Genomic DNA, 23,859 nt, shown 5'->3' with positions numbered 1-23,859 from the left:
AGAACACAACATAGTACAGAGACTGCACTTCTGAAAGTTTTAAATGACATCAGGATGAACACAGATGCTGGCTGCTGTACTGTGTTGATGTTACTTGACCTTTCCGCTGCTTTCGACACGATAGACCACAATATTTTACTGGACAGACTAGAAAACTGGGTGGGTGTGACTGGGTCTGCACTGGACTGGTTTAGGTCCTACCTGAGCGACAGAACCTTCACGGTCTCAGTTGGCGATGCGTCCTCTAGCCATGCAGATGTCACTTGTGGCGTCCCCCAAGGGTCAATCCTTGGTCCGTTATTATTTTGTATTTATCTTCTTCCTTTAGGCCTAGTCATTCGCAATTTTAACGTCTCCTTCCATTTTTATGCTGACGACACACAAATGTATTTTTCCTTAGACCCATCAGACCCTACCACAGTTTCTCCGGTTTCTCTTGTCTCCCCTTTGATTGCCTGTCTTTCTGCCATAAAATCCTGGATGTCAAATAATTATCTTATGCTAAACAATGACAAAACAGAAATCATTGTGTTTGGTCCAAAAACCCGTAGAGACATGGTAACGCAGTTACTACACACACAGGGGTTACAGTGCACCCATGAAGCAAGGAACCTGGGAGTCCTATTTGACTCAGACCTCAACTTCACAAAGCATTTTTCCAACATTGCAAAAACAGCCATTTTCCAAATTAGGAATATTTCAAAAATCAGATCTTTTATCTCATTTAGCGACGCACAAACCATTATTCATGCCTTTGTCACTAACCACTTGGACTACTGTAATTCACTTTTTTCTGGACTCCCCAAAAAGTCAATCAATCGCCTTCAACTAATTCAGAACACAGCAGCTAGAGTTCTTACAAGAACCAGGAGGTATGACCACATCACCCCTGTTCTTGCTTCACTGCACTGGCTACCAGTGGCGTTCAGAATTGATTTTAAAATGTCATTGTTTGTTTTTAAAGCACTGAACGGACTTGCTCCTATTTATATTTTTGACCTCCTGTCTCCCCACAAACCCACCTGCAATCTTAGATCAGCACACAAACTTTTACTTGTCCCCCCCCAGACAAACCTTGTGACGGAAGGTGACAGGGCATTCGCTGCTAGGGCTCCATTTTTGTGGAACCAACTCCCCCTCCAAATTAGACAGGCCACTTCAGTGTCCACTTTTAAAAACCTTTTAAAAACTCATTACTTTAGAATGGCCTTTAGCTAGAAGGAATAGTCAGCTATTTCTCTGCTTTCACTCTTATTTTTGGTCTTATTATTTTTGTATGGTTCCTTTGTTTTTACATTTTCCATCATTGAATTGCCTTTATATTCCCTGTGTATGTATTGTATTTGTATTGTTAAGCACTTTGTAAACCTGTTTTTAAAAAGTGCTATATAAATAAAGTTTATTATTATTATTACTTTGACAGGCGTTTAATTCGCAAATTGGGTCAAACCCCTGGCCGCGATATGCTGCCGGGCTACTATTTAAGGAAATACGGTAGCTGTGGTGGAGCATCAAAGCAATAAGACACATTGGTAGAGGTTTGGGTTCTGTTGTTATACTTGCCATGATGTAACTCCAAAGGTGGGCGAGATATAAAAAATAGTTGCTCCATTGATTAGAAAATTGATAATTCAAAATGTGCTCCTCATTAAATTGCAACCGGAAACAGCTCTCAAAGTCACTCTTTTAGCACATAAACAAATGCAAACAAAGGCGATTGCAATATACAACATCACAAAACCCTGTTCTGCATTTAGTAATTTTTTAAGTAAAGATTTTGAACTTTTGTTATGGATCTCAGATCCACCATTCCGCCCCACCCTCCGCCCCCCCCCAAGCCACCCTGTTATTAGTCTCTTTTATTAAAAAAGTCTCCAGTCTTTTATTTAAAAAAAAATCTAATTCTAGTTGTACCCTGCTTCTTCACGGCTTAAAAAAATTCAACGAATCAGTGCAGTTTATCCCCGGTTTCCCACAAAAAAACTACCCCAAAAATTAGGTCAACAGAATTAATTGTCTCCACTCCAGACAACAAGAAATGAGAGAGACAACCTTCTGAAGTCAAGTTGAAATTTGGTTGTATTCTATTTTCATCCAACTCCTGGGGCGCTAACTAATTGGTTTGAACAGGTACCCTTCCTCCATCTGCCTGGCCTGTCCCTGATACGCACCCACACGACCCCCCCCCCCCCGCTTATCGGTCCCTCTCCCCGCTTCCACTGCGTGGTCCTCCACGGTTCACATACTCTTCTCTCACATCCTCTTCTCTCTGTCCTCTAGCTCAGTGCTTCTCAAACCTTTTCATGCCAGGGACCCCCAAATTGATATATATTTGGCCGCAGACCCCCATCTGAAAATATGTTGTGCCAGGGACTCCCAGAAGCAAAGATTTGTGTTAAAATGTTCACTTTAGAAGATATGTATTCAAAGATTTGCACGAATCTTCAAGATTTTTCAAAAATAGCAGAGCTACAAGCTCATAGCGTGGCACTCGGTGCCGCGCTATGAGCTTGTAGATCTGCTATTTTTGAATAGCCAAAGTATAAAAGGTTAAAATGATTGTGATGCTATATTCACACATTTTGCTGGGGACCCCCTGGAACCCCCTCAAGGACCCCTGGGGGTCCCCGGACCCCACTTTGAGAACCAATGCTCTAGCTCAGTGCTTCTCCAACTATTTTGTGCCGCGGACCCCCAAATTGATATATATTTGGCCACGGACCCCCCATCTGAAAATGTTTTGTGCCAGGCCAGAAGAGAAGATTTGTGTACATTTTTTTTTTACTATTCAACATTTTTCACAATTCTTTCAAGATTTAAAAAAAAATAGCAGATGTACAAGCTCACAGCGTGGCACAAAGTGACGCGCTGTGAGCTTCTAGATCTGCTATTTTTGAATAGCCAACATTTATAAATAGATAAAGTGGTCAAAATGATTGGGATGTTGTATTAACATATTTAGCTGGGGACCCCCTGGAACCCCCTCAAGGACGCGCTACGAGCTTGTAGATCTGCTCTTTAAAAAAAATCTTGAACATATGTGCAAATCTTTGCTTCTGGGGGTCCCTGGAACTAAGTATTTTGATATGGCGGTCAGCGGCCTAATACATATCATATATTTGGTGGTCTTTGACATGGAAAGGTTTGAGAACCACTGATTATAGCAACATACGTTTAAAAAAAAAAAAAAACTCTCTCCACCCTTCATCACCACTCTCCACTGCCCTCTCATTCAAAACACAGAAGCGCATCTAATCAGTGTACTGCCTGGCAACAGCTGTTGCCCACATTGATCTATCGCTGGGTGGTAGCGACCCCTACCCTGTGACAGGAATGGAAGAAAGATTGAAAAGTAGGTTGCATTGAAGTAAATGAAACGACCCAAAGGTCAACAGCTTTGTGAATGATACGGCGCAACTTGGCAAAAGGTTGGCTACAATCACGTTGCCAGACCTTGATGTAAGAAAGAAAGGCTGTGTTGAGAGTTGCAGCACACTACCTTTTATTAAATGTATTTATTCATTTATTTTATGGTCTGTGAGAGAGGTAATTAGCTGACCGATAATGTAAGTGAATACCTGACCGATAATGTAAGTGAATTATCGTACCTTATATGTTTACAAGGTTCAAAACTAAGTGGTTATTCAGGTGTGTGTGCTGTTTACGAGGTTCAAAACAACAAAGTGGTTATTTAGGTGTGTGTGTGTGTGTGTGTGTGTGTGTGTGTGTGTGTGTGCACACGTGTGAGAGAGGGGGGGGGGGTGAAGAATTGAGCAATTTAGTGAGGTCATTATTTATTTATTTATTTATCTATTTTCCACTAATGAGCTGCCATTGTGAGCCTTGCTGGGGCCTGGCAATGTATGGCCAACTGACACATTCAAGTCCAAATTCCTACACAATAATTTTATTGAGATACAAGAGGTAAGGTGATGGCAGGATTCGATCCAGAGGAAAGCTTTTCAACCTCTACACCTTCGGTGATCATATAGGCAATCATGCATTAGCCTGCCTGTCTAAACTCACATGCTACTCGGCCAATCAGCATAATTTCTTGTGCACGCTGACAGCAGGCCAAGGACCTCAATTCTTGAATATTTGTCAAATCGGTCAATGACAACTATGTTTTGTGAATTAATAAATGCAGAGCATTTGTCCCTCCAGGCTAAAAGGATACACATCCCACGAGGCTATGGACCGGAGCTAGCCAATCGGGTGCTTGTCAATCCAGCTTCTGACATTCGGGATGCAATTCGCCAATGCATGCCGATGTGCGTCAAAGAGCTTTTTGACATTCCATACCGTTTGACTGTAATTGGCTTTCAAAATTGGTGGGAGATTAAAAACTTTAACAAACAAAATGCCATATACTGTATCTGGAACGCAAAGTCCAATCAATCCAACATTTGAATTGCATGTTAAGGGGCCTCTATAGAGGCACACCTTCACTTCTGACCATATTTAGGGCTACCACAAATGTGAAATGTTGAACCATAATATGGTTTCTACGACATATTATGTTATTTTCCCCCGCAGCTGCCTCGGATCCTGACCGCTACAACCGCCGACTTCCTTCGGGGCAACCACACATAGCAATTTCTAGAAATTGTGAAGTTTATATTACTTCCATAGACTGACTGATCATTTGAATGCCATGCTTTGACCGCCTGCTCTATCTACTTTATTATTTTTACTTCAGTTTGGACAGACATGGGGGCCGCTGTCAGTTACATTCCTACCCTGATTTGTCTTCTCAGTCTGGCCCTGTACAAACATAATGACTCAAGGCATTAACGATCAATATCCTTTATCGTACCCTTTCCCCCATTGCCCTGTGCATTGTCATACAAGCGCACAACACCAAAGTAATGGCATCACATGTACCAAACACAACAGACATAATGATGGAGGGAAGATAGATAGATAGATGGATGGATAGATACAGTAGATTGATACCTTTATTTTCCCGCAGGGGAAATTCAGTTGCCCGGAGGCGGCACAGCAGTTAAGGTTACAGAGTTACAGGTAAAGAGTAAGGAAAATAAAAAGTACTGTTGTATACAACAGCTCAAGGCAAAAAGAAAAAAAACAAGAAGCATCAACAATACAGAGCAACGGTTGGGGGGAGCCTCTGAGAATTGCTCCCCACTGAATGCCCCCTTTCTAGTTATAATCCTCTCTTTTACACCCACACACAGCCCCTCGCTCCCTCTCTCATACACATACTGTTGTTCTGGCATTAATATTACCCGTTCTACAAGGTTTTACAACTAATAAAATAATCATCTACTTCGCTATAAGCAGATCTCGGGTTTATGAGGTGCTTTCAAAGAAAATAAAAACACTATCCTCTCTAAGCCTTCCCCTTAAGACCACCATTGCCTCATATAAAAGGTCTCTGGCAGGAGTGTATATCGATCCCATGCTACATGGCAATTAACTATATCGCAACGAATGCTATAGTAGCAAGGGAGGATAAGGGAGCATTAGATCTGAGATACCCATCAAAGGTAGTCATGCGTACATGCAGTATGTGCGCACACGCATACACATACTGTACATGTACACCCAGCCACAGGCGCGCACATGGTGTTGTGACAGCTGTACTGTACAAATTGTAGAGCTGACATGTTTATATAAATTAGCTCAATTGACATTCCCTCCCGTGTACTTGCATGGCCTCCTGATGGACAAATATGCTGATCCTTGACTTGCCTTTGGTGCACTGGAAATCCTACAGAACCTGGGGGAATTTGGATAAAAGGCCAGTGCGTGTATGTCCAACACACAACTGTCAATGAATTGCACACTGGCTCATTTTTAGCTGCAGTGCAACATTGTCTATTATGAAACCCACTTTGATCCTGGCGGCATTATTGTTATAAATGCGTGGCAGCGTCACAATAAAACCCAGCCCAATCTTACCTAAATAAAGCTATGTTTGAGATTGAACTTAGAAAATGGTAACTTTCATTTTCTCCTGCAAAATAAACAACAATTCAAGCTTCGCAGTTCGGACTAATTTGTGTCCTCTCCAAACTCAATAATGTGACTCCTCTCATTCACATGGGGTGACCTCCACTTGAGTCAATCTCTCTCTCCCCTTTCATTCTGATCTGTGTTGTCCTTCACTGGGCTGCTGAAGCCCTTGGGCTGCTTAACTTTGGGCAGTTATTGACTTGGACCTCATATGCGCTGCAATTAACGAGCCTCAGGCCTGGCTGCTAACAGTATGTTCGAATAGTATAAGGCAGTTCTCAAAGTGGTCCTCATCAATGATTCATGGCCGTCAGGAGAGGCTTGAGGCTTAAGAAACAGCAGTGTGTGTTTTGTGTATTGTCCACAACTACAGCACTTCAGTGGTCATCTCAACGGTGAGAGAGTTACCGCCAATGTACCGTATAGTATGCGCTTTCATACTGGGGGTTAAAAATATGCTCAAAGCATAAATATTGAATGATTTAATAATTTGATCAATTTGGGCTATGGAGACATGTTACATTATATTGATTGATAAACACTTTATATTCTGCTATTGATATTTTTGACAAGGTAGGACAAAAGCAGGGAACTCTTATTGATTCTACAGTTAAAGACAACAACAATTTGTATCAGAAAAAAAGCAAACAGCTTGAGCTGAGCTGACAGCAGCACACAATCAAAAATGATTATAGTCCGAGAAAATCTGTTGCAAAATGTCTCACTACCAGAGTGTGGTGGGAAAATTGGCAAAGTCAAGCTTTAAGATGCTCTCCACCAGAAACACAATGTACCACTGCTGGCCTTGGATGAGATCCTGACAGAGCTTTCATCTTGTGCCTCTCCTTCAGTCCTCGATAAAGAAAACCCATGCACAAAGAGAAATTGTCTGCCCACTCCCCTTAAAAATTCATAAGTGTTTCTTATCCCTCCGAGCATGTTTGTATTACTATTCTTCAGTCTCCCTGCAAATGTGTATAGGTTTGCGTATGCCACTGTCTGCAACAGAGGTTTCACTATCAACACGAGTTATTGGTTATGAACAAATACAGCCCATGCAGCTTATTGTCACATGTCCCTTTGTTTTGCAGTGATCCTGGTATCTGATTTATATCGTCGCCAATCCTGCAACTGATCACCCAGGTGGGAAATAGATTCTAGAGAGAGAGAGAGAGACTGAAGAAGGATTAGACAAGGGCATAAATGCACCATCATAAAATATATCATGGCATTATTTGGTCAGGCACACAAACCAGCTGTCGTATATATAGTACACAGTGAGGAGAGCCTTGAGGATAGGTATTGATGGTTTCTATTATAGATCAGTCAAGGCATATTTGTGAACAGCAATGGATCTCTCTGTCTCCCCTAGACCCCCCCCCTCTCTCTCACATGCGTGTCTTTCACACAGACACATTTTATCCGTCCTCTCCTATCTCTCTCTCTCTCTCTCCTCCTACTCCTCCCACCCTTCCTGATGATTTATACTGAGGCTTGGGATGGTTGATCTTTATTCAGCGAGCCTCCAGGCAAGGCTGATAACACCACCAAGGCTCCCCATCAATTCTGCCCCCCCCCCCTGCGCTGGCCACAGCCACATCCTCAGTCCAGCTCACTGCCCCGTATCGTTATCTATGAGCGATCATATCTGCTCTGCTCCCTCAGTCCTGTGACCGAACATGCGTTTATGTAGCGAGAAAAGTTATACGCCATGCTACAGTAAATAAGCCACTTGGTACATAGTAAGGAATGTTCTTTATTGGATACCTGCTTTGTCTGTAGGTTTAAACCTAGAAAAATAGCATCATGTGACTAACGTAAAATCCTACGCTGAGCATTGCCTCCAATTTCCATGGTTAATCAAGCCTCTTGTGCAACAGTTTAACTGACTGCCACCAACGAACGATATCGACAGAAATACACCGTCGATCGTGCAACGATCAACTGAATATTAATGGTGAATAATGATGAAAATAAGATGATGAGCTAGTGGATACAGCTTTTATATACAGTTATACAGTTATACACTGAAAGAAATGGATTAACGCTTCATCATTTTTGATTGCCACAGCCTCAGACAAACTTTTGTGTTATCAATTTGACCGTGTATTTTGGAATTTCCATTTAGAACATTTCTAATGTATGAAAAACATTTTCAACCAATTGTTGTGGTGAATGAGTGCATTTATAAATTAAAACTTCTAGTTTTCACTTTCACTAGTTGCCACTCACCTTGAAGAGAACTTTTAGGCAAGGCAAGTTTATTGGTATACTGTAGCACAACAAGGCATTTCAAAGTGCTTTACACAAAACATTGAGCAATTAATGCAATTAGTGCTTAATTAATGTATGCACACTACGTTCAGTTACAAATATCCCAACAACTACTAAAAGGGACAAAATTACCCGACAGCAATGATATTCTACATCATCATGATCCTATGGAACATTCCCACTGGATTGGTTGTTGGTTTCATACAGGCTATTGTCGTTCCTTGCAGGAGTGCGCTACCTTCAGGTAAATGTCACTGGTGGTCACATGACCGCTGGCTGGCAGCTTGCTTTCAGTGCTTTGCTGCAGGCCTGGCCCGACCCACACCCGTATCCTGTGACCACCTGAGTTGAATACACAGTCTTAGCCAGGCAGAAACTTGAAAAGGATCCAAGTGGATTTAGGCTGTATGTCCACCAAAGTGTGTTTTTCCCCAGCTGAAAATGCACGGCACTCTTGTCCATACACAAGAGTTGAAACATTTTCAACTCTTGTTGACCGAAATAAAAACGCCACTCGTGAACGGGCAGCACAGAATTTCCAGCATAGCGTAAATATGTGGCGCTTCCATTAACAATTCAAAACATATGCTAAGCTGAGGAAAAACTACCTTGGTGGAAAGTGATGAAATGAGGAATGTTTCAACTGATGAGTTCAAGCTGCTAAACAAGGTCGTTCTCTTTTCGTTGCTTTCCATTGTAATTACTTAAGATAATTGAAAATGTGTTCAGCACAATGTGAAACACTTTTGACATTCTCACAGTGAGCATCTCTGTCACACATACACACTTGCACACTTCCTCTGCGTGGTAGCTGGGTTAGGATCAGACAATGTTCTTGGCCAAAAGATCAGAGAATCGTGGTAACAGTTGCCACATTGGCCGCTTTACAACAACACTAATGCGCTCAGCCCTTGTGTGTATGAGACTGAGCTTGTGAGAATGTACGAGTGTCTGTGGGAGTGTTTGAGTGTGAGAGACTTGGTCCTACACTGTAAAAATACCAGGTGTTAAATGAACACTCAGGAATTTACTGTGTACCTTCGGGTTGTTATCAATATCATATTCAATATTATGCTGGAAATTGTAATTACTCCTCCAGTCTGCACTTCTCTCTCTAGTAGGCACAGACCTTGGGAGTTATTAGCGCCAATGCCCACGTTAATACTCAGTGTCATCGGCTCTTCGCTACGATCCCCACAGCCCAGTAGCTTTCCTCTGCCACGGGGAGCTGTTGTTTATCTCTCATTAGCTCTCCCTGCTTTGATTGATGTCATGGGCAAGGCCAGATGGTTTTTCACCCCTGACAGCATTTCTCTCATCCACTGATTGGAGATAATGTGCAAAAATGGGAGATTGTGGGGTGCATTAGCCATGCCTGAAATGAACTTCGATGGTATATGTTTGATGGGTTTTTGCGATTCAGATGCTTCAGACTGTGAATATTGTCAAATTTAGACAATGGAAGGATTTCTTTTATATCATACAGCCACTCATTTATTATGATTTTCTTCACCTTCACTTTTATCTCTCTAACGTCTAGATTGTTTTGTCTGAGGAACAGTTAAGACTCAAATAAAGTCATGGTAATGGGATCAAATATGGAAAAGTGGTTAAATGTGTGTGAATCCTGTGTATAGGTTTTCCCAGGTGCAGCTTTTTCCCAGGTATGAATGTCTGAGTTTTCTAATTGATCCACGATTGACTCAATAGCCCATCAAGATCGACATGGTTGCCAGCCCACCTCTGCAGTAAGGGTTCAATTCAATTTATTTTCATTCTCCAAACCCTATTCAGAGTCAACACGGACCGTGTTTTGACAAAAGGCTGAGTTTGATAGATGCCCGGTCTCAACAACATGGTGCTCCCATGCCGCCCTTTATATTTGAGTCCATGATCAGATTGTGTGGTGTGCCGGCTAGATGTTTGATATCGCCTGGGGGTTGTAAATTTATCCCACATTTATTGGAACACAGGAAAGCACTTTGTACCGCATTGCAGTATATGAATGGTTTTCATGTGTGTGTGCTGAATACGTTTCTCAATTCTAAGTCTACAGAACCCTGTGAACTTCCTGAAAATAAGGATTTTAACTTCCTACAAAGGAAGATGCAAGGTTTTCATATAAGATAACATAAGATGGGCTTTATTCATCACTGAGGGAAAATTGGTCAACATTGATTACAGGCACAAAATTACCTTTTTGCATACAGATACACAGCCGTGGACGAATGTGGTTCATAGGAACTGCATACATACTGCAACAAAGTACTGCAAGAAATATACCAAGACATAAATCCTCTCTTTCTGTGCCCCCTCCTTCTGGCATTACTAATACAGCAGTAATGCCATAGGCCATTGGTTCTCAAAGTGGGGTCCAGGGGGTTCCAGGGGGTCCCCAGCTAAATGATGGACAGGAACCAAATGGACCCTTATGGGTCTCTAACTCTGAGAGTGTACAAATGAAACCAAATGGACCCTAACGGGTCCATTTGGTTCCATTTGTACACTCTCAGAGTTAAATTAACATTGATTTTAAAATATGAATTGGGGTCCCAGAGATATAAATGCCATTAAATGGGGGTCCGTAGCCTAATGCATGTCAAACTGGGGGTCTTTGAAATTCAAATGGTTGAGAATCACTGCTAGAGAGCCGTAACAATCTTCTATTATGGGGGTCCCTGGCTTATCTTTTTAAATGGGGGTCCGTGGGCTAATAAGTGTCAATTTGGGCGTCCTTGGCACGAACAAGTTTGAGAACCACTGCCATAGGCAGTGTAGATGTACAACACTTTCCCACCACTGCGGAGGCCTTTCTGTAGGTTCAATTCCCGAAGGCGGCAGGGGATTGTGTCCATTTTATTAACAAGTCTTATTGGTTGGTCGAGGGCACAGGGGAACTGGGAGAAAGATTGAAACTCTGCGCTCTCCTGGTAAAACTTCTTCCTGTCAGGTGAAGAGCCTTGCGTCTCAAAGTGTTTTCGGAAGAAGCATGTGATTGGCCCTATAGTACCCTCTGCAGGTCAACAGTGGGGGTTATTTGGCAATGATTTTGTCTCTGTCCACCCCAGGGAGTGACGTACTGCGGCGAGAGCTCTGCCAGCAGTCTGACCATGGCCAACGTCCCCTGGCACCAGGAAGTGGTCACCTTTGTCCAGCAGCTGGCTGACATGCTGCCTCAGTATGAGATCGCCTGTGAACACGAGCATTCCAACTGCCTGCTCATCGCGCACACAAAGGTAAAACACTTGCTTCCCATTGACCATCCATAGAGTGCAGAAATGATCGATGATTGAATAAAAAATTGATGCTCATTTATTTATTATCACATACAGTACCTAGCCTTTATTTTCCATGGTTGGGGTAAGAGGACGAATCTTATAAAATCTTATATTTTTCCGCCCCGGGGCAAATAATTGCTATCAGCTGTACTGTAGGGCTGACCAATCAGCACATCTAAAATCAGTGCAAGCTAAAGTGCCAACATGCTGAAATGAAACAGCAACTTACCTCGCTGCCAAAAGAACACATGTCAAACATGCCCCAAAATGGTTTGGTAAGATTCACGGCTAATGTGAGTCTGGAGTTTATCTGCCACAAAGGAACAAAGCTACAATGAAGCATGCAAGTGCAACTAGACAACGGAGCGTGAAAAACTGATGCTTTGGATGTGTGCGCGTTGTTTCATTGTCATCAAACGGCATGTGCGAGAAGAGCACGCACACGAGCGAGGGCACAGATCAACAATCTGCAATGTTGAGAGCTGGAGTGAACAAAGTAGCTTGGTTCAGCTGTCACTGTGGGTGTATCCACGGTATGAACAAATACATAACCCTAACGCCCAAGTCTGCCTGTCAGGATTTTACTTCTCAGCTGCAACATTGGCCAATAATAATAAAATACACACAATAGACAAACATACTGTATATTTCGTTTTTCCCCTTTTCTCTTAATTGTCTCCGCCAGAGAGAGTATGTTTTGCCCCCTGTCCGTCCGTCCGTCCGTCCGTCCGTCCGTGTGTCCGTGTGTCCGTCCGTGTGTCTGTCCGTCCGTACGTGTGTCCTGTCCATCCGTTAGCAACTAATCTCCGGTACCGTTGGCCTGGTCGCTGCGAAACTGTGCACGCACACTCCCTGGATGCCAATTCAGAACCTCTGCCCCACATTTTTCACATGGGCCTGTCATAGCGCCACCAGGAGGCCGATTTGTGCAAAACCCATTTTTTTTACATTACTCCTACAGATTTTATCCAAACATCACACAAATCGGTACACAGTATCTCTATAGTCATGTGATCAACACGGATCTGTCCAATTTTCCATATTCCATCCTGCTTGGCTAAGGTTGGCTCGCAAAGTTTGCAAGATTGGTCCGTTTTGAACAAAATGCCTCAAATCATGAACGCACTCACACTCGCACTCACACTTTCCCACTAGGCTGAGGAAGAAATGCCACTTGAAAATGTTCTAATCAGCCTCATGGTGGCGCTATAACAGGCCGATTTGCGTTTTTAACTTTAACTGCACCGATCTGCGTGAAACTTTGCACGCACACTCCCTAAAGGCCAAGGAAAAACATCTGCCCTGCATTTTTCACATCTGCTTTTTACAGCGCCACCAGGAGGCCGACATATTATGTAAAAAGGATATTATTCCTTCAGATTCTGTCCAAAAATCCTAATTGGCTAACAGTGGCTTCCAAAGTTTGCAGGATTGGTCAAATTTGAACAAAATGCCTCAAAACATGAACGCAGTGTGCAATTTCCGTGACATTTTGCACGCACATTCCCACTAGGTCGAGGAACAAATGCCCCCCTTTTCACATTGGCTTGTTATAGCACCACCAGTAGGTCTGATTTAGCAAAACACATTATTGGGACAAAATGCCTTTAATCATGAATGCAGTGTCCGATTGCTGTGAAAGGCCTAAGAAGAAATGGCACCCTTTTCACATTGGCCTATTATAGCGCCACCAGGAGGCCACAATAACCTACCTGACCTGGCGGAGACTTGTGCTACGAGGAGCACTTGTTCTAGTTTTCTTATTTTATTCTTGTGTATTCCTGTCACACATTTTCTTATTTAACCCTAATCTATTCGCTCTATTTACAACTTGATGAGAAAACCAGGGTTAATCTTTCTTCACCTCATTCATCCGATTCCTTTACATACATTAAATAACTGTTCACAAGTGTTTGTTAGAAGCTCAATTGATATTCTAATTTCTAATGCAATTCATTGCATTTTGAATAGTAATACTGTACAAGCTACACCTCCTGTTTCTGTATGTAGAATCCCATTCATGCATCTTTGTGTGTCTTTATTAATTTACTTAACTTTATATCCTCTATAGCCTGCTATCAAACTACGAGACTTTTATTTTATCATGTTTTCCTCAGCCACATGTTGTATTGATCCCGCTTCAGTGTGTTCCTCGTTGATTCATTGTATTCTGTCCCCTGGGGAGTCACAGCATCAATACCTCTCCCCTATCTACCATTCCCCCATTATTGATTTGCACAAGTTTAACTTCACATGGGATGTCAGCTCGCATATTGAAAAACAAACAATATATACAGCATATATATAATCTTTCTCTCTCTCTCTCTCTCTCTCTCTCTATATATATATATATATATATCTCTCTATCTAGCTATCTATCTATATATATATAATGACTTTATTTTTATGTTTTTATTTTTCATACGATCCCTATACTACTGTATACAGTAAGGGTGTGTGCGTGTGCAGCCTTATACAAGATGTGGTTTACTGTCACTCAGTCATCTGCTCCTGACTGAGTACAAAACAAATTGAATACCACACACTTCTCTCTAGCAGTTAACAAGAACAAATCACACAAGTAATGTCATTGTGACTGGGATACCGTTGATTGATTTGGCCTGCATTGCTAGTCATAACTCAAATTGTAAATATATAAATGTGACGGAGAACCCAGAATTGGCCATTGAGTAGAATGTAGCAATGAGAGGCCATCAATACACGATAAAAATAAAGAGTCTAGGAACAAAAAAATAATAATAAAGAGTACTAAACAGTATGCATGAAGCTAGATAAACAATCATTAACATGTAGATTTCCGTATGAAGTCCTAGCCTGAGCCCAACATCCCCTTGAAGGAGTGGCACTAATATGGAATGCGCTATATATCCATGAATTTCTACTGAGTAGTTTTACAAACAACAACACCAAAAATATGTTTTTCATGATGTCATCCTTCATTATTATTACCACTGATGGTATATATGGGGCAGCAGTGGCTCAGGGGTAGAGTGGCCGGATGGAAACCGTGAGGTTCCCAGTTCGATCCCGGGCTCCCCCAGAGTTGGTGTTGAAGTGTCCTTGAGCAAGACGCTGAACCCCTAATTGCTCCCGATGAGCAGGTTGGTGCCTTGCACAATCTATATAAAAGCGCTTTGGATAAAAGCGCTATATAAATGCACCATTTTACCATTTATACCCCACCCAGGGTGAAGCTTCCTCTGGCACTGGCTCCTCCACCCTCCAACCCCCAGAATCATTCAGCAAAGCAAAACCAAATGGCTGTCAATAATTAACTAATATTGATCATTATTAATTCATTGATTGATTGATTTGATTGATTAGAATCATTGTCTTGTCGGCCTCTGACAATAGGAGAATAATTGGATCAAGCCCCAGTAAACGTACATTTTAATACCGGGGTCAGAGCTCTCACTTCTTTTGCCTAATTGAATCCCCCTCCTCGTGGTTATCTATCTGTGCTTTCTCTCGATGTGTGTGATGAGGTAATTAACTGAGCATTAAGTCTATGTTCCCCCTTGGAATTCACACTGCCTAATAGGAGAGAGAGAGAGGGAAAAGGAGGAAAAGATCTGTTGAAAGGATTTGAATGATGCTGTTGCAAGCTGTGAATAGCTGATCTATAAGCTCACAGTGCGCCTCGTGACACATGGTGATGTGACGCGTTGTGACACGTTGTGAGCTTGTAGATCGTCTATTTTCGGTATGCAACACTATTGTACCAAGAAGTATAAATCAGGCTTAATTGAGTCTTTCTAGAGGTGAGTCATATGGGTCGTGGAGGCCTCCTCAAAGTTCTCTCAATTGTCTATTGCTAGATTACTATGACTATTTTTACCCCTCGTTTTTTTTTCTTCTTAAAGCAGCTTTTTAAAATCTTTGCCCACCTTTGGAACAGGACACACAATATCCCCTTAGCACGCTCCCACAACTCAACCTCCCCGCTACTCTCTGTCATTTGACAGCTACAGTAGAACACCTTTCAGATGCAGCATATTGGCCTATATTAGGGTAAGCAACGGGTCTGGATTCACCTCTTAATCGTTACATATCTATCCAGACCAGCCTAATTGTGCAACCTGTTAAAGCAAAGAGATTAATGGTTGCCTTACCCAGTCTATCCGTTACCATGGTGAAGGCTGGAAATAATGTAATGCGCAAGAGTAAATTGGGGTTTATTATGATGGGAAGTAGGGCACATTTCCTATTATTATGGCAAGAGGCTTGCCTACGCTATGTAAGATTATGCTTAAGGGACCACTTTACCCATTTTCAACATACCATTCATATAATTGGTCCTCCTCAATTTAAAACTTTTTTTAAAAATGTATTTGTATTATTTCAGCACGCTAACTTTACAGGAAGAGAAAGGCTGTAGTTTCTATCAGCTTGGAATCCCCATCGTTGATATCATTGGTAGACAGGTTTCTGAACTGTTCACAGCCCACCAATGAGATGCAGAGTGAATTGACAGAAATTGTGCCATCCTATAAAGAGCATTAGTGAGGACCAATTATATGAAGATATGGGTGAAGTGCTTCTTTAAGGGTACTGTAATTCTCTTTAATATATCACTGTCAACACACTGAACTGTATTTGGGATGGGACATTCGAATGATGGTAAACCTCTACAAACCTCCACAAAGTGGGACCAGTGATCTCATTTCAAGCTTGATTCCTCGTGTCTCTGGTAGACCGAACAACATATTTTGTTTGTTTTATGAAGACATTTTGACGACAGATTATTATATACATACACACACGTCCCCACCACAGGTGTTAAAGAGCCAGTTGTTCCTTTAATTCCAAGGCCAAAGTCAACATTTCACTGCATTGATTTACGCCTCCTTCCTCTTTCGTTCTCTCTTCATCATTGTCTTTCTTCTCACCACTTTAGACACCTTCATTCATTTATGTCTCGCCATCTACTGCTGACACGCACACACACACACACACACACACACACACACACACACACACACACACACACACACACACACACACACACACACACACACACACACAGGCAACAACTTTAACTCACACTCTCTCCTTCCACTTCTCACTATCTCTCACAGCCACGTTCTATCAGATTTACACTTAAACCTTTCTCTCTCTCTCTCTCTCTTTCTCTCTCTCTCTCTCATAGACACTGCAGTATTGCTACTTGCTTCCCTAAAGCTGGGTCAAGATACATGTTAGCTAATAGCTGCAGATTAACAACCCTGAGATGAAGTACTTACACTGAAAACACTAACCCTGGCATCCCTATTTTGGGCAATTTATTATGCTAGATTTTCAGGCCACTATGCAGCCTTTAAATCTAGTTTACAGTGGTCTCCATATCGACCCCTTAACAGACAACGTCACACTGATAAGAACCAGTATGCGTGCGCAGGCCGGCACCAAATGAAACCCATTCTGTCATGTCTCGCTAGGACGCGCCTCACTAGCTAACACACAAGAGGAGGTTGAATGAACTGAAACCAGCAAAACCCCAAAACAATATGTTGGGAATTGATTGCATGAAACAATCACCTGTGCGTCCAGTCTCAATGTCGGTTAACAAATAATTGGTCTATATGGACATGTTACGTTCGTGACTTTGAGTTAAAAAAATATATATATTCAAAGATTTGCACCAATTTTCATGATAAAAAAAAATAAATAGCAGATCTACAAGCTCATAGCGCTGCACTCGGTGCCGCACTATGAGCTTGTAGATCTGCTATTTTTGAATAGCCAAAGTATAACATAATGGTTCAAGTGGTTACAACAGATGCGTTCCCGGTTTTAATGGGTTAAATGTGCCGTTAGGGATATGTTTTGTTAAACTGATTGTTAAATAGCTCTATATTCCCATATCAATCATTGCTACAGTGTTTGTTCAATAACGGGTCTCCCCATTTCTGGTCAGGATACCAATTTAATCCAATACTTTACTTTACTATTTGTTTATTTACGGGACAGTGCACGTTAATTACACTCATACTGTACACATCACATCATGCAATACAACATAATTTGCACATACATATGAAAGGACCGCGATGGAAATAAGCCGCTGGCTTTTTTGTGTTATCTTCTTATAATGGTGTGACAATGTATGTATTTTACATATGTTTTTGTTAACAATAAAGATGTCAAAGTCAAATGAACATTCAATACATACATGTACAAGAAGTGAATCAATTGAACATGATGGCATGTAAACATGCCACGTTTCCGTCCGTATTTCCATCCATAGTCCCAATAAGTACATTGAATTAAATGTGTAATCACCTGAAAATGTATTTTCTGTTAACTAAAGAGCTGGAGAGACGGGGAGACCCATGTTATTGAACAAACACTCTAGATTACTGTCAGAATATAGAGCTTTAACTTTTTAACAATATACTTTTTGTTATAACCAAAAAATATCACTTACAGCACATTTTAAAGTAAGAACAAATGTGTCTGCTGCTGAATCATAGTGTTGACAGACTCTGCCCACTGTTGTTCAGGCTCTGTGCCCATAAGAACAAATATAGAACATTTTACAACTCACACTGTCAAAGATCCTGCAAAATGCAAAACACTTGCTGCCAAATTATCTTAAATATACTATGTCCATAAATTGGTGATCTTAAAACAGAGAGACATCTACCATTCTCACACTCACACTTGGATGTCCACCCAGTGCTGTGTCAGTGTTAATGTTTTTGGAAGCAGCACCAATTTCTTCTATCCTCCAGTCAGTAACCCGGGAAGCCCATGTGTGGGGGGCCTTCTGAGAGCCACCTCTCATGTTTGCCAGAAGTGCAGTGTGCAACTTCCCAGCAGGAAGCCAGTCCTCCAGGTTTCATTCTCTGTTATATAACGGCGTAACAGTGTTGGAGGCAGCTCAGAGAAAAGAGAATGGCATTGCGTTGTAATTGGTGTGTGTGTGTGTGTGTGTGTGTGTGTGTGTGTGTGTGTGTGTGTGTGTGCGTGTGCGTCTACACATTAATGGGTTTTTGTTTTGTTCGTAGCAGCCTGTATGACAACTTTGCAGTCTTTAGATCTTCCAGCTGGATGAAGTCACCGCTTGATGTAATCCTTTAAAAGACATCACAGCCAGGCCATGCATTCAAGAGAAAACACACGCACCCCTTTCAACTCCCCCACCCCCCCTATCTCTCTTGATTCTTGGGATATGCAGTGCTACAATATGAGCGCTCGGGTGGCACAGGGGTAAAGTACCTGTCTGGGGGTTCAAATCCACCGCGATGCATCCGGTTTGCTGAGCGCCTATGCAAACATTTTTGGCTGCGTTCGCGGGGAAGGAAGCCGGGTGGGTGGGCATTCTTTGTCACTGCACATACTCCTACGGGGTGGGGCGGCAACAGTCAGTGGGAGATTTTTAAACGGGAGGAGTAGGACGGAGGTACTACGTCCTCCCGTTGGGGGTTCCTCACTGGCAGTAGGGTACAACAGTAGTGGCAAGCAGTGGGAGTAATTCATTGGCCTAATGATTAAATTGAGTAAAAAAAGGGGTACATTGGCACTTCTAGAATAAATAAATAATAATACAACATTTAAATAAAAAATATTAAACTATATACTGTATACTATATACAATGTTACAGTATGTGTAAGTTAGGGATTCCCCATACCACCATCATCATCATCGTTCTAGCCCATGTTCACCTACTGTCCAAGATACTTTGTTTCTCTCTCAATCTCTCACCCCACATATTGCTATTTCTCTCTCTCTTATATACACCCCCCTTTCAACTCCACCACCCTTCTCTCTCTCGTCTCTGTCTTCCTCTTCATCCCCATATTGTCTTATACTTGTTTCACCCTCCCGCCAGCTCTCAGGTGACAGTACAGTACCGTAGTAATTAAAACAACAGGATTAGGTGACCAGCTCCCCAGACAGAGCTCCATAGCAGCCCTGCCTTTTCTCTGACAATCTAGAGTGTGTGTGTGTGTGTGTGTGTGTGTGTGTGTGTGTGTGTGTGTGTGTGTGTGTGTGTGTGTGTGTGTGTGTGTGTGTGTGTGTGTGTGTGTGTGTGTGTGTGTGTGTGTGTGTGTGTGTGTGTGTGTGTGTGTGTGTGTGTGTGTGTGTGTGTGTGTGTGTGTGTGTCAGGGCCGCAGGAAGGGTAGTGCGAACGGTGCGGCCGCACAGGGCCCCACACTTGGGGGAGCCCCGCAAAAAAACAAAAAAAACAGAATCACATTTATTAAGAGTTATAAAAAGAAATAACCGCAAATAACCACCAAAAACTCGGAAATATCCGCCCAAAACCGCCAAAAAAACGCGCGCGAGGATGGGGGTGCGCACTCGCGCGTTTCGCACAGGGCCCCGCATTTCTCCCAGACGGCTCTTGTGTGTGTGTGTGTGTGTGTGTGTGTGTGTGTGTGTGTGTGTGTGTGTGTGTGTGTGTGTGCGTCTGTCTTGCTGCCTTTTTGGCTATCCTCACTCCTACAGAATTGGTCTAAACATCACGCAAATCGGTACACAGTATCTCTATAGTCATGTGATCAACACGGATCTGTCCGATTTTCCATATTCCATTCTGATTGGCTAACATTGGCTTCCAAAGTTTGCAGGATTGGTTCGTTTTGAACAAAATGCCTCAAATCACGAATGCGATTTCCATGAAACTTTGCACGCACATTCCCACTAGGCCGAGGAAGAAATGCCATCCTTTGGAACAAAATCATGAATGCAGTGTCAGATTGCCGTGAAAGGCCTAAGAAGAAAGGGCACCCTTTTCACATTGGTCTATTATAGCGCCACCAGGAGGCCATAATTACCTACCTGACCTGGCGGAGGAGCACATTTTCTAGTTTTGCCTGTAGTGGTAAGGCTTTTGAGTAGTTTAAGGGTAGGGTATAGATGTAGTTAGTAGGAAATCTATCAAACATCCTCAAAAGTACAGTATATTTCTGTTTAGGCTGTACAGTATGTACTGTACTGTACTGTACATGCAGATGCACTGGCATCTGGCACACATCAGGCAGCTGTAGCTGAGTGGGTAGAGAGGCCGTCTGGTAATCAGACGGTTGCAGGTTCGCCCCCTGGCTCACAGTCTATGGTGAAGTGTCCCTTAGCAAGACATTAATGCCTCACTGCTCCCCAGGTGTCGTATTTATGGCACTTCCCCACTGGATGGGTTAAATGCAGAGGACACATTTCACGTATGTGCACATGTACAGGGAAGAATAACCACCAAACTAAACACGACTAAATCATTATTAATTATAATAATAATTATAATAATAATCATTACATTATTGTTATTACTACATCAAGGCACGTCATGTTTTCGATTTTCGTCTTTTAATCCAAAGTGCAGCGTCACATTTTTCAAAAACTCAAGACAGCCAAAACCACAGGTTGTCTTGTTCCATACAGTGTGGTTTCACTTTGTTGCTTAGAGACTGAAATACTTCTCTACACGTTCTGTTGCATTTGTTGAGATGCCGGCTGAGCAAATTGCTTCCCTCCTCGTTACTAGATACATTAACTCCCAATAGGCCTCAGTATAATTTTTTTGGTCCCCTCAGGGTTCATTAGCAGAGTAGCGGGTACAGTACCAATTCCTTGAATGACTCGGAGAGATAAAAATCATCTAATGGCTGTTTTAAATCTAAATTCCCATACCCTCAGTTGTGTCATGATATCCAACAGAACGTCTGTAATTGGACAAACAAGAGCTATCGCCTTTTCTGTATCGCTAAGGCCAACCCCTCCCGTGACCTTGTATAAGCGACGTGATTGGTTAAAAAAAACCTTACCGCGGTATTTGACCTGCCACCGACACAGACGTCTTGTAGGGTTGGTTAGTCTCGCCATGCGAGCTCCGGTCGCTAGGGAGCGAGACGATAATGGCATTTTTGTCCAGAGTGCATTTTCTGTGATTGCTTTGAGTTGCTTTGGGCTAAAGCAGTATGTAATGTCTGGGTTTTGTAGAACCCATATCTTTTTCCATTTATTTCCCTTTATGAAAATATGCAAAAGCCAGATATTGTTGTTGTGCATGTAGACCCTGCACCAATGTCATTGTACATTATGCACATGCCACAGTTTTCTATGTTCTCTGTTTGTTTTTGTCTGCTGTGTGTCCAGTTCAAAGTGGAGGGCGAGTGGTGGACGTGGATCGACTACGAACGTTTCCAGGAGCTGGTGGAGGCCCATGAGCAGAATGGGGGTCAGCAGAGCTTCTCTGCCTTGGACTACATAGCCAAGACACCCACCTGGGCTCTGTTTGGAGGCCATGAGCAAGGCTTCGATCCTTCTGACACACGCTTCCAGCGACGCAACAAGTCCAAAAACATCTCTGGATGCTGAGAGTTGGAGTTGCACATAATGAAATGACTACTTGAGTACATTTTGCTCCAGTGAGAGAAAGACATGGAAAGAGGAGTTTGATTTGATTTGTATGCTCGCCGAGTTTCACACAAACTTCGCATTTGTGATTATTTTTTTTGTCTATCTGCGCTGTTTCTCAGGGCATTCCTACATTCCACTATGAACTTGAACTTTTATCTCATATCTGATCTTCGCTCTGCAGCTTTGATTTATTGGCTCGACCTCTGATTCCTCAGTCATTCCACCTCACTGTTCCTTTAAATGTTCCTCTCCCTACTTTTAGGAACTTGTATCTTGAATATTTCCTCTCCTTTCTGATCACTATTATAAATGTCAATGGCTTTGCCTTTTATTGCCCAGAATGGAGGCATTTAGGAAGGATTATGCTGTTTAACCCATTGAGACCTGAAGCCGATTCTACATGTCTCCTAAATCTCAACAGTTTTCTGAAAAACTTATGTTTCTATATCAGTGGTGCTCAATCTTGTTCATGTCAAGGACCCCCAAAATTATATGTATTTGGCCGCGGACCCCCATCAAAATATGTTGTTCCAGGGACCCCCGGAAGCAAAGATTTTAGTTAAAAATGTTCGCTTTAAAAATATATATATTCAAAGATTTGCACACATTTTCACAATTTTTCAAAAATAGCAGATCTACAAGCTCGTAGCGCGGCACTCGGTGCCGCGCTATGAGCTTGTAGATCTGCTATTTTTGAATAGCTCAAAGTGTAAAATAATGCTTTTTAGCTCAAATCTAAAAATGACACAGTTCCAGGTCTTAATGGGTTAAGTAGTGCCTGGGAGCGACACAAAACACATTTCCTTTCTCTGACACTTTAACAATAAAGCTTCTATGCTGGCAGCTCGGGGCATGCTCAGAATGTTCAAGCGGCTCCAATCTTCTTCCCCACATGTCAACCCATGTATAGCTGCAGTTCTTTCCCAGGGAACCTTGAATACCAAACACACTCATTAGAAATCTGGCTATGTGTCAAGCTTACTCATATGTAAGGTATATTGGGCTTATGTGGTGTAACAAGGATTCATCAGAATAATACTAGCCAGGAGGAATGAACAGTAGCCATAATACCAGTTACACTGTCATGGAAAGCAGCAAAAATAATAGACATGCCCATGTTTTTAGTTGAATTTAGTATATTGTTATTGCCATAACACACATTTTCATCTACTGCAGGCACAGAAATGCATGGCATACAGTGTTGCATTCAGTCACAATGCTCAACCATTGGACAAATATTTGTATGATCAAGAACAGCCAGACTTTAGCCCCACTTCTTCAATGACAGGATTTACATGCACACAATATGTCTGTTGCTGTTAAAACTAATTTGTGATTGTGTAAGTATGGTAATTATATGGCCGAATCACTCTTAAGACTGAAGAGAGATCAACATAATGATGTTTGCTGGGTTGCGCTGACTAAGATAATCAGGAATAGGATATTGCCTTGATCAGGTCATTAATGTTAAAGTCAGTGTTCTCATTAAAGGATCCTACCCAGGACTGTCCCAATTAAATTCAATTAACTTTTATTATACTGCCAAATCAGGGTCCACAAGTACGATCCATGGGAGTTATCATGATCGTCCACAGCCGTATTCCGTGGAAACCCTTGATCCGCAGCCGGAGGGCCACAATAACACCCTACAATCCCATCCCTTACAATACTAAATAATTTATAAATATGAAAATAGATATACCATATTTTGTGGATACTTTTAATATGAAATCTTATCTCAGCTCCATTGTGCACATAATGAGCCTAAAGCGTGAGGCTACTTACTGTATACTGTATGTACAATCCTGTTATTGTCTCCGCCAGGCCGAAAGGCATGGCCGAGACTATGTTTTGCACCCTGTCCGTCCGACCGGCCGTCTGTGTGTGTGTGTGTGTGTGTGTGTGTGTGTGTGTGTGTCTGTGAACAGCTAATCTCCGGCACTG

At 42.2% G+C, this 23,859-nt stretch overlaps 1 protein-coding gene across 2 annotated transcripts in view; it reads left to right on the top strand.

Annotated features, from left to right (window-relative positions):
* tyw1 (tRNA-yW synthesizing protein 1 homolog) overlaps positions 1 to 22,512 on the top strand; it is a 93,956-nt gene extending 71,444 nt beyond the window's left edge. For both annotated transcript variants that reach the window (XM_080427858.1, XM_080427857.1), the window contains 2 exons: positions 11,322 to 11,489; positions 21,652 to 22,512. In XM_080427858.1, the coding sequence (XP_080283984.1) occupies positions 11,322 to 11,489; positions 21,652 to 21,873 (390 nt within the window). In that variant the 3' untranslated portion in view covers positions 21,874 to 22,512. The remainder of the gene's footprint in view (positions 1 to 11,321; positions 11,490 to 21,651) is intronic.
* The last annotated feature ends 1,347 nt before the right edge of the window (positions 22,513 to 23,859 follow it).

This window comes from Gymnoscopelus braueri (genome assembly GCF_963280865.1).
Source record: "Gymnoscopelus braueri genome assembly, chromosome: 5".
Lineage (NCBI taxonomy): Eukaryota > Metazoa > Chordata > Actinopteri > Myctophiformes > Myctophidae > Gymnoscopelus > Gymnoscopelus braueri.
Note: the sequence above shows the minus strand (reverse complement) of the source record. Positions and strands in the feature narration are given on the sequence as shown.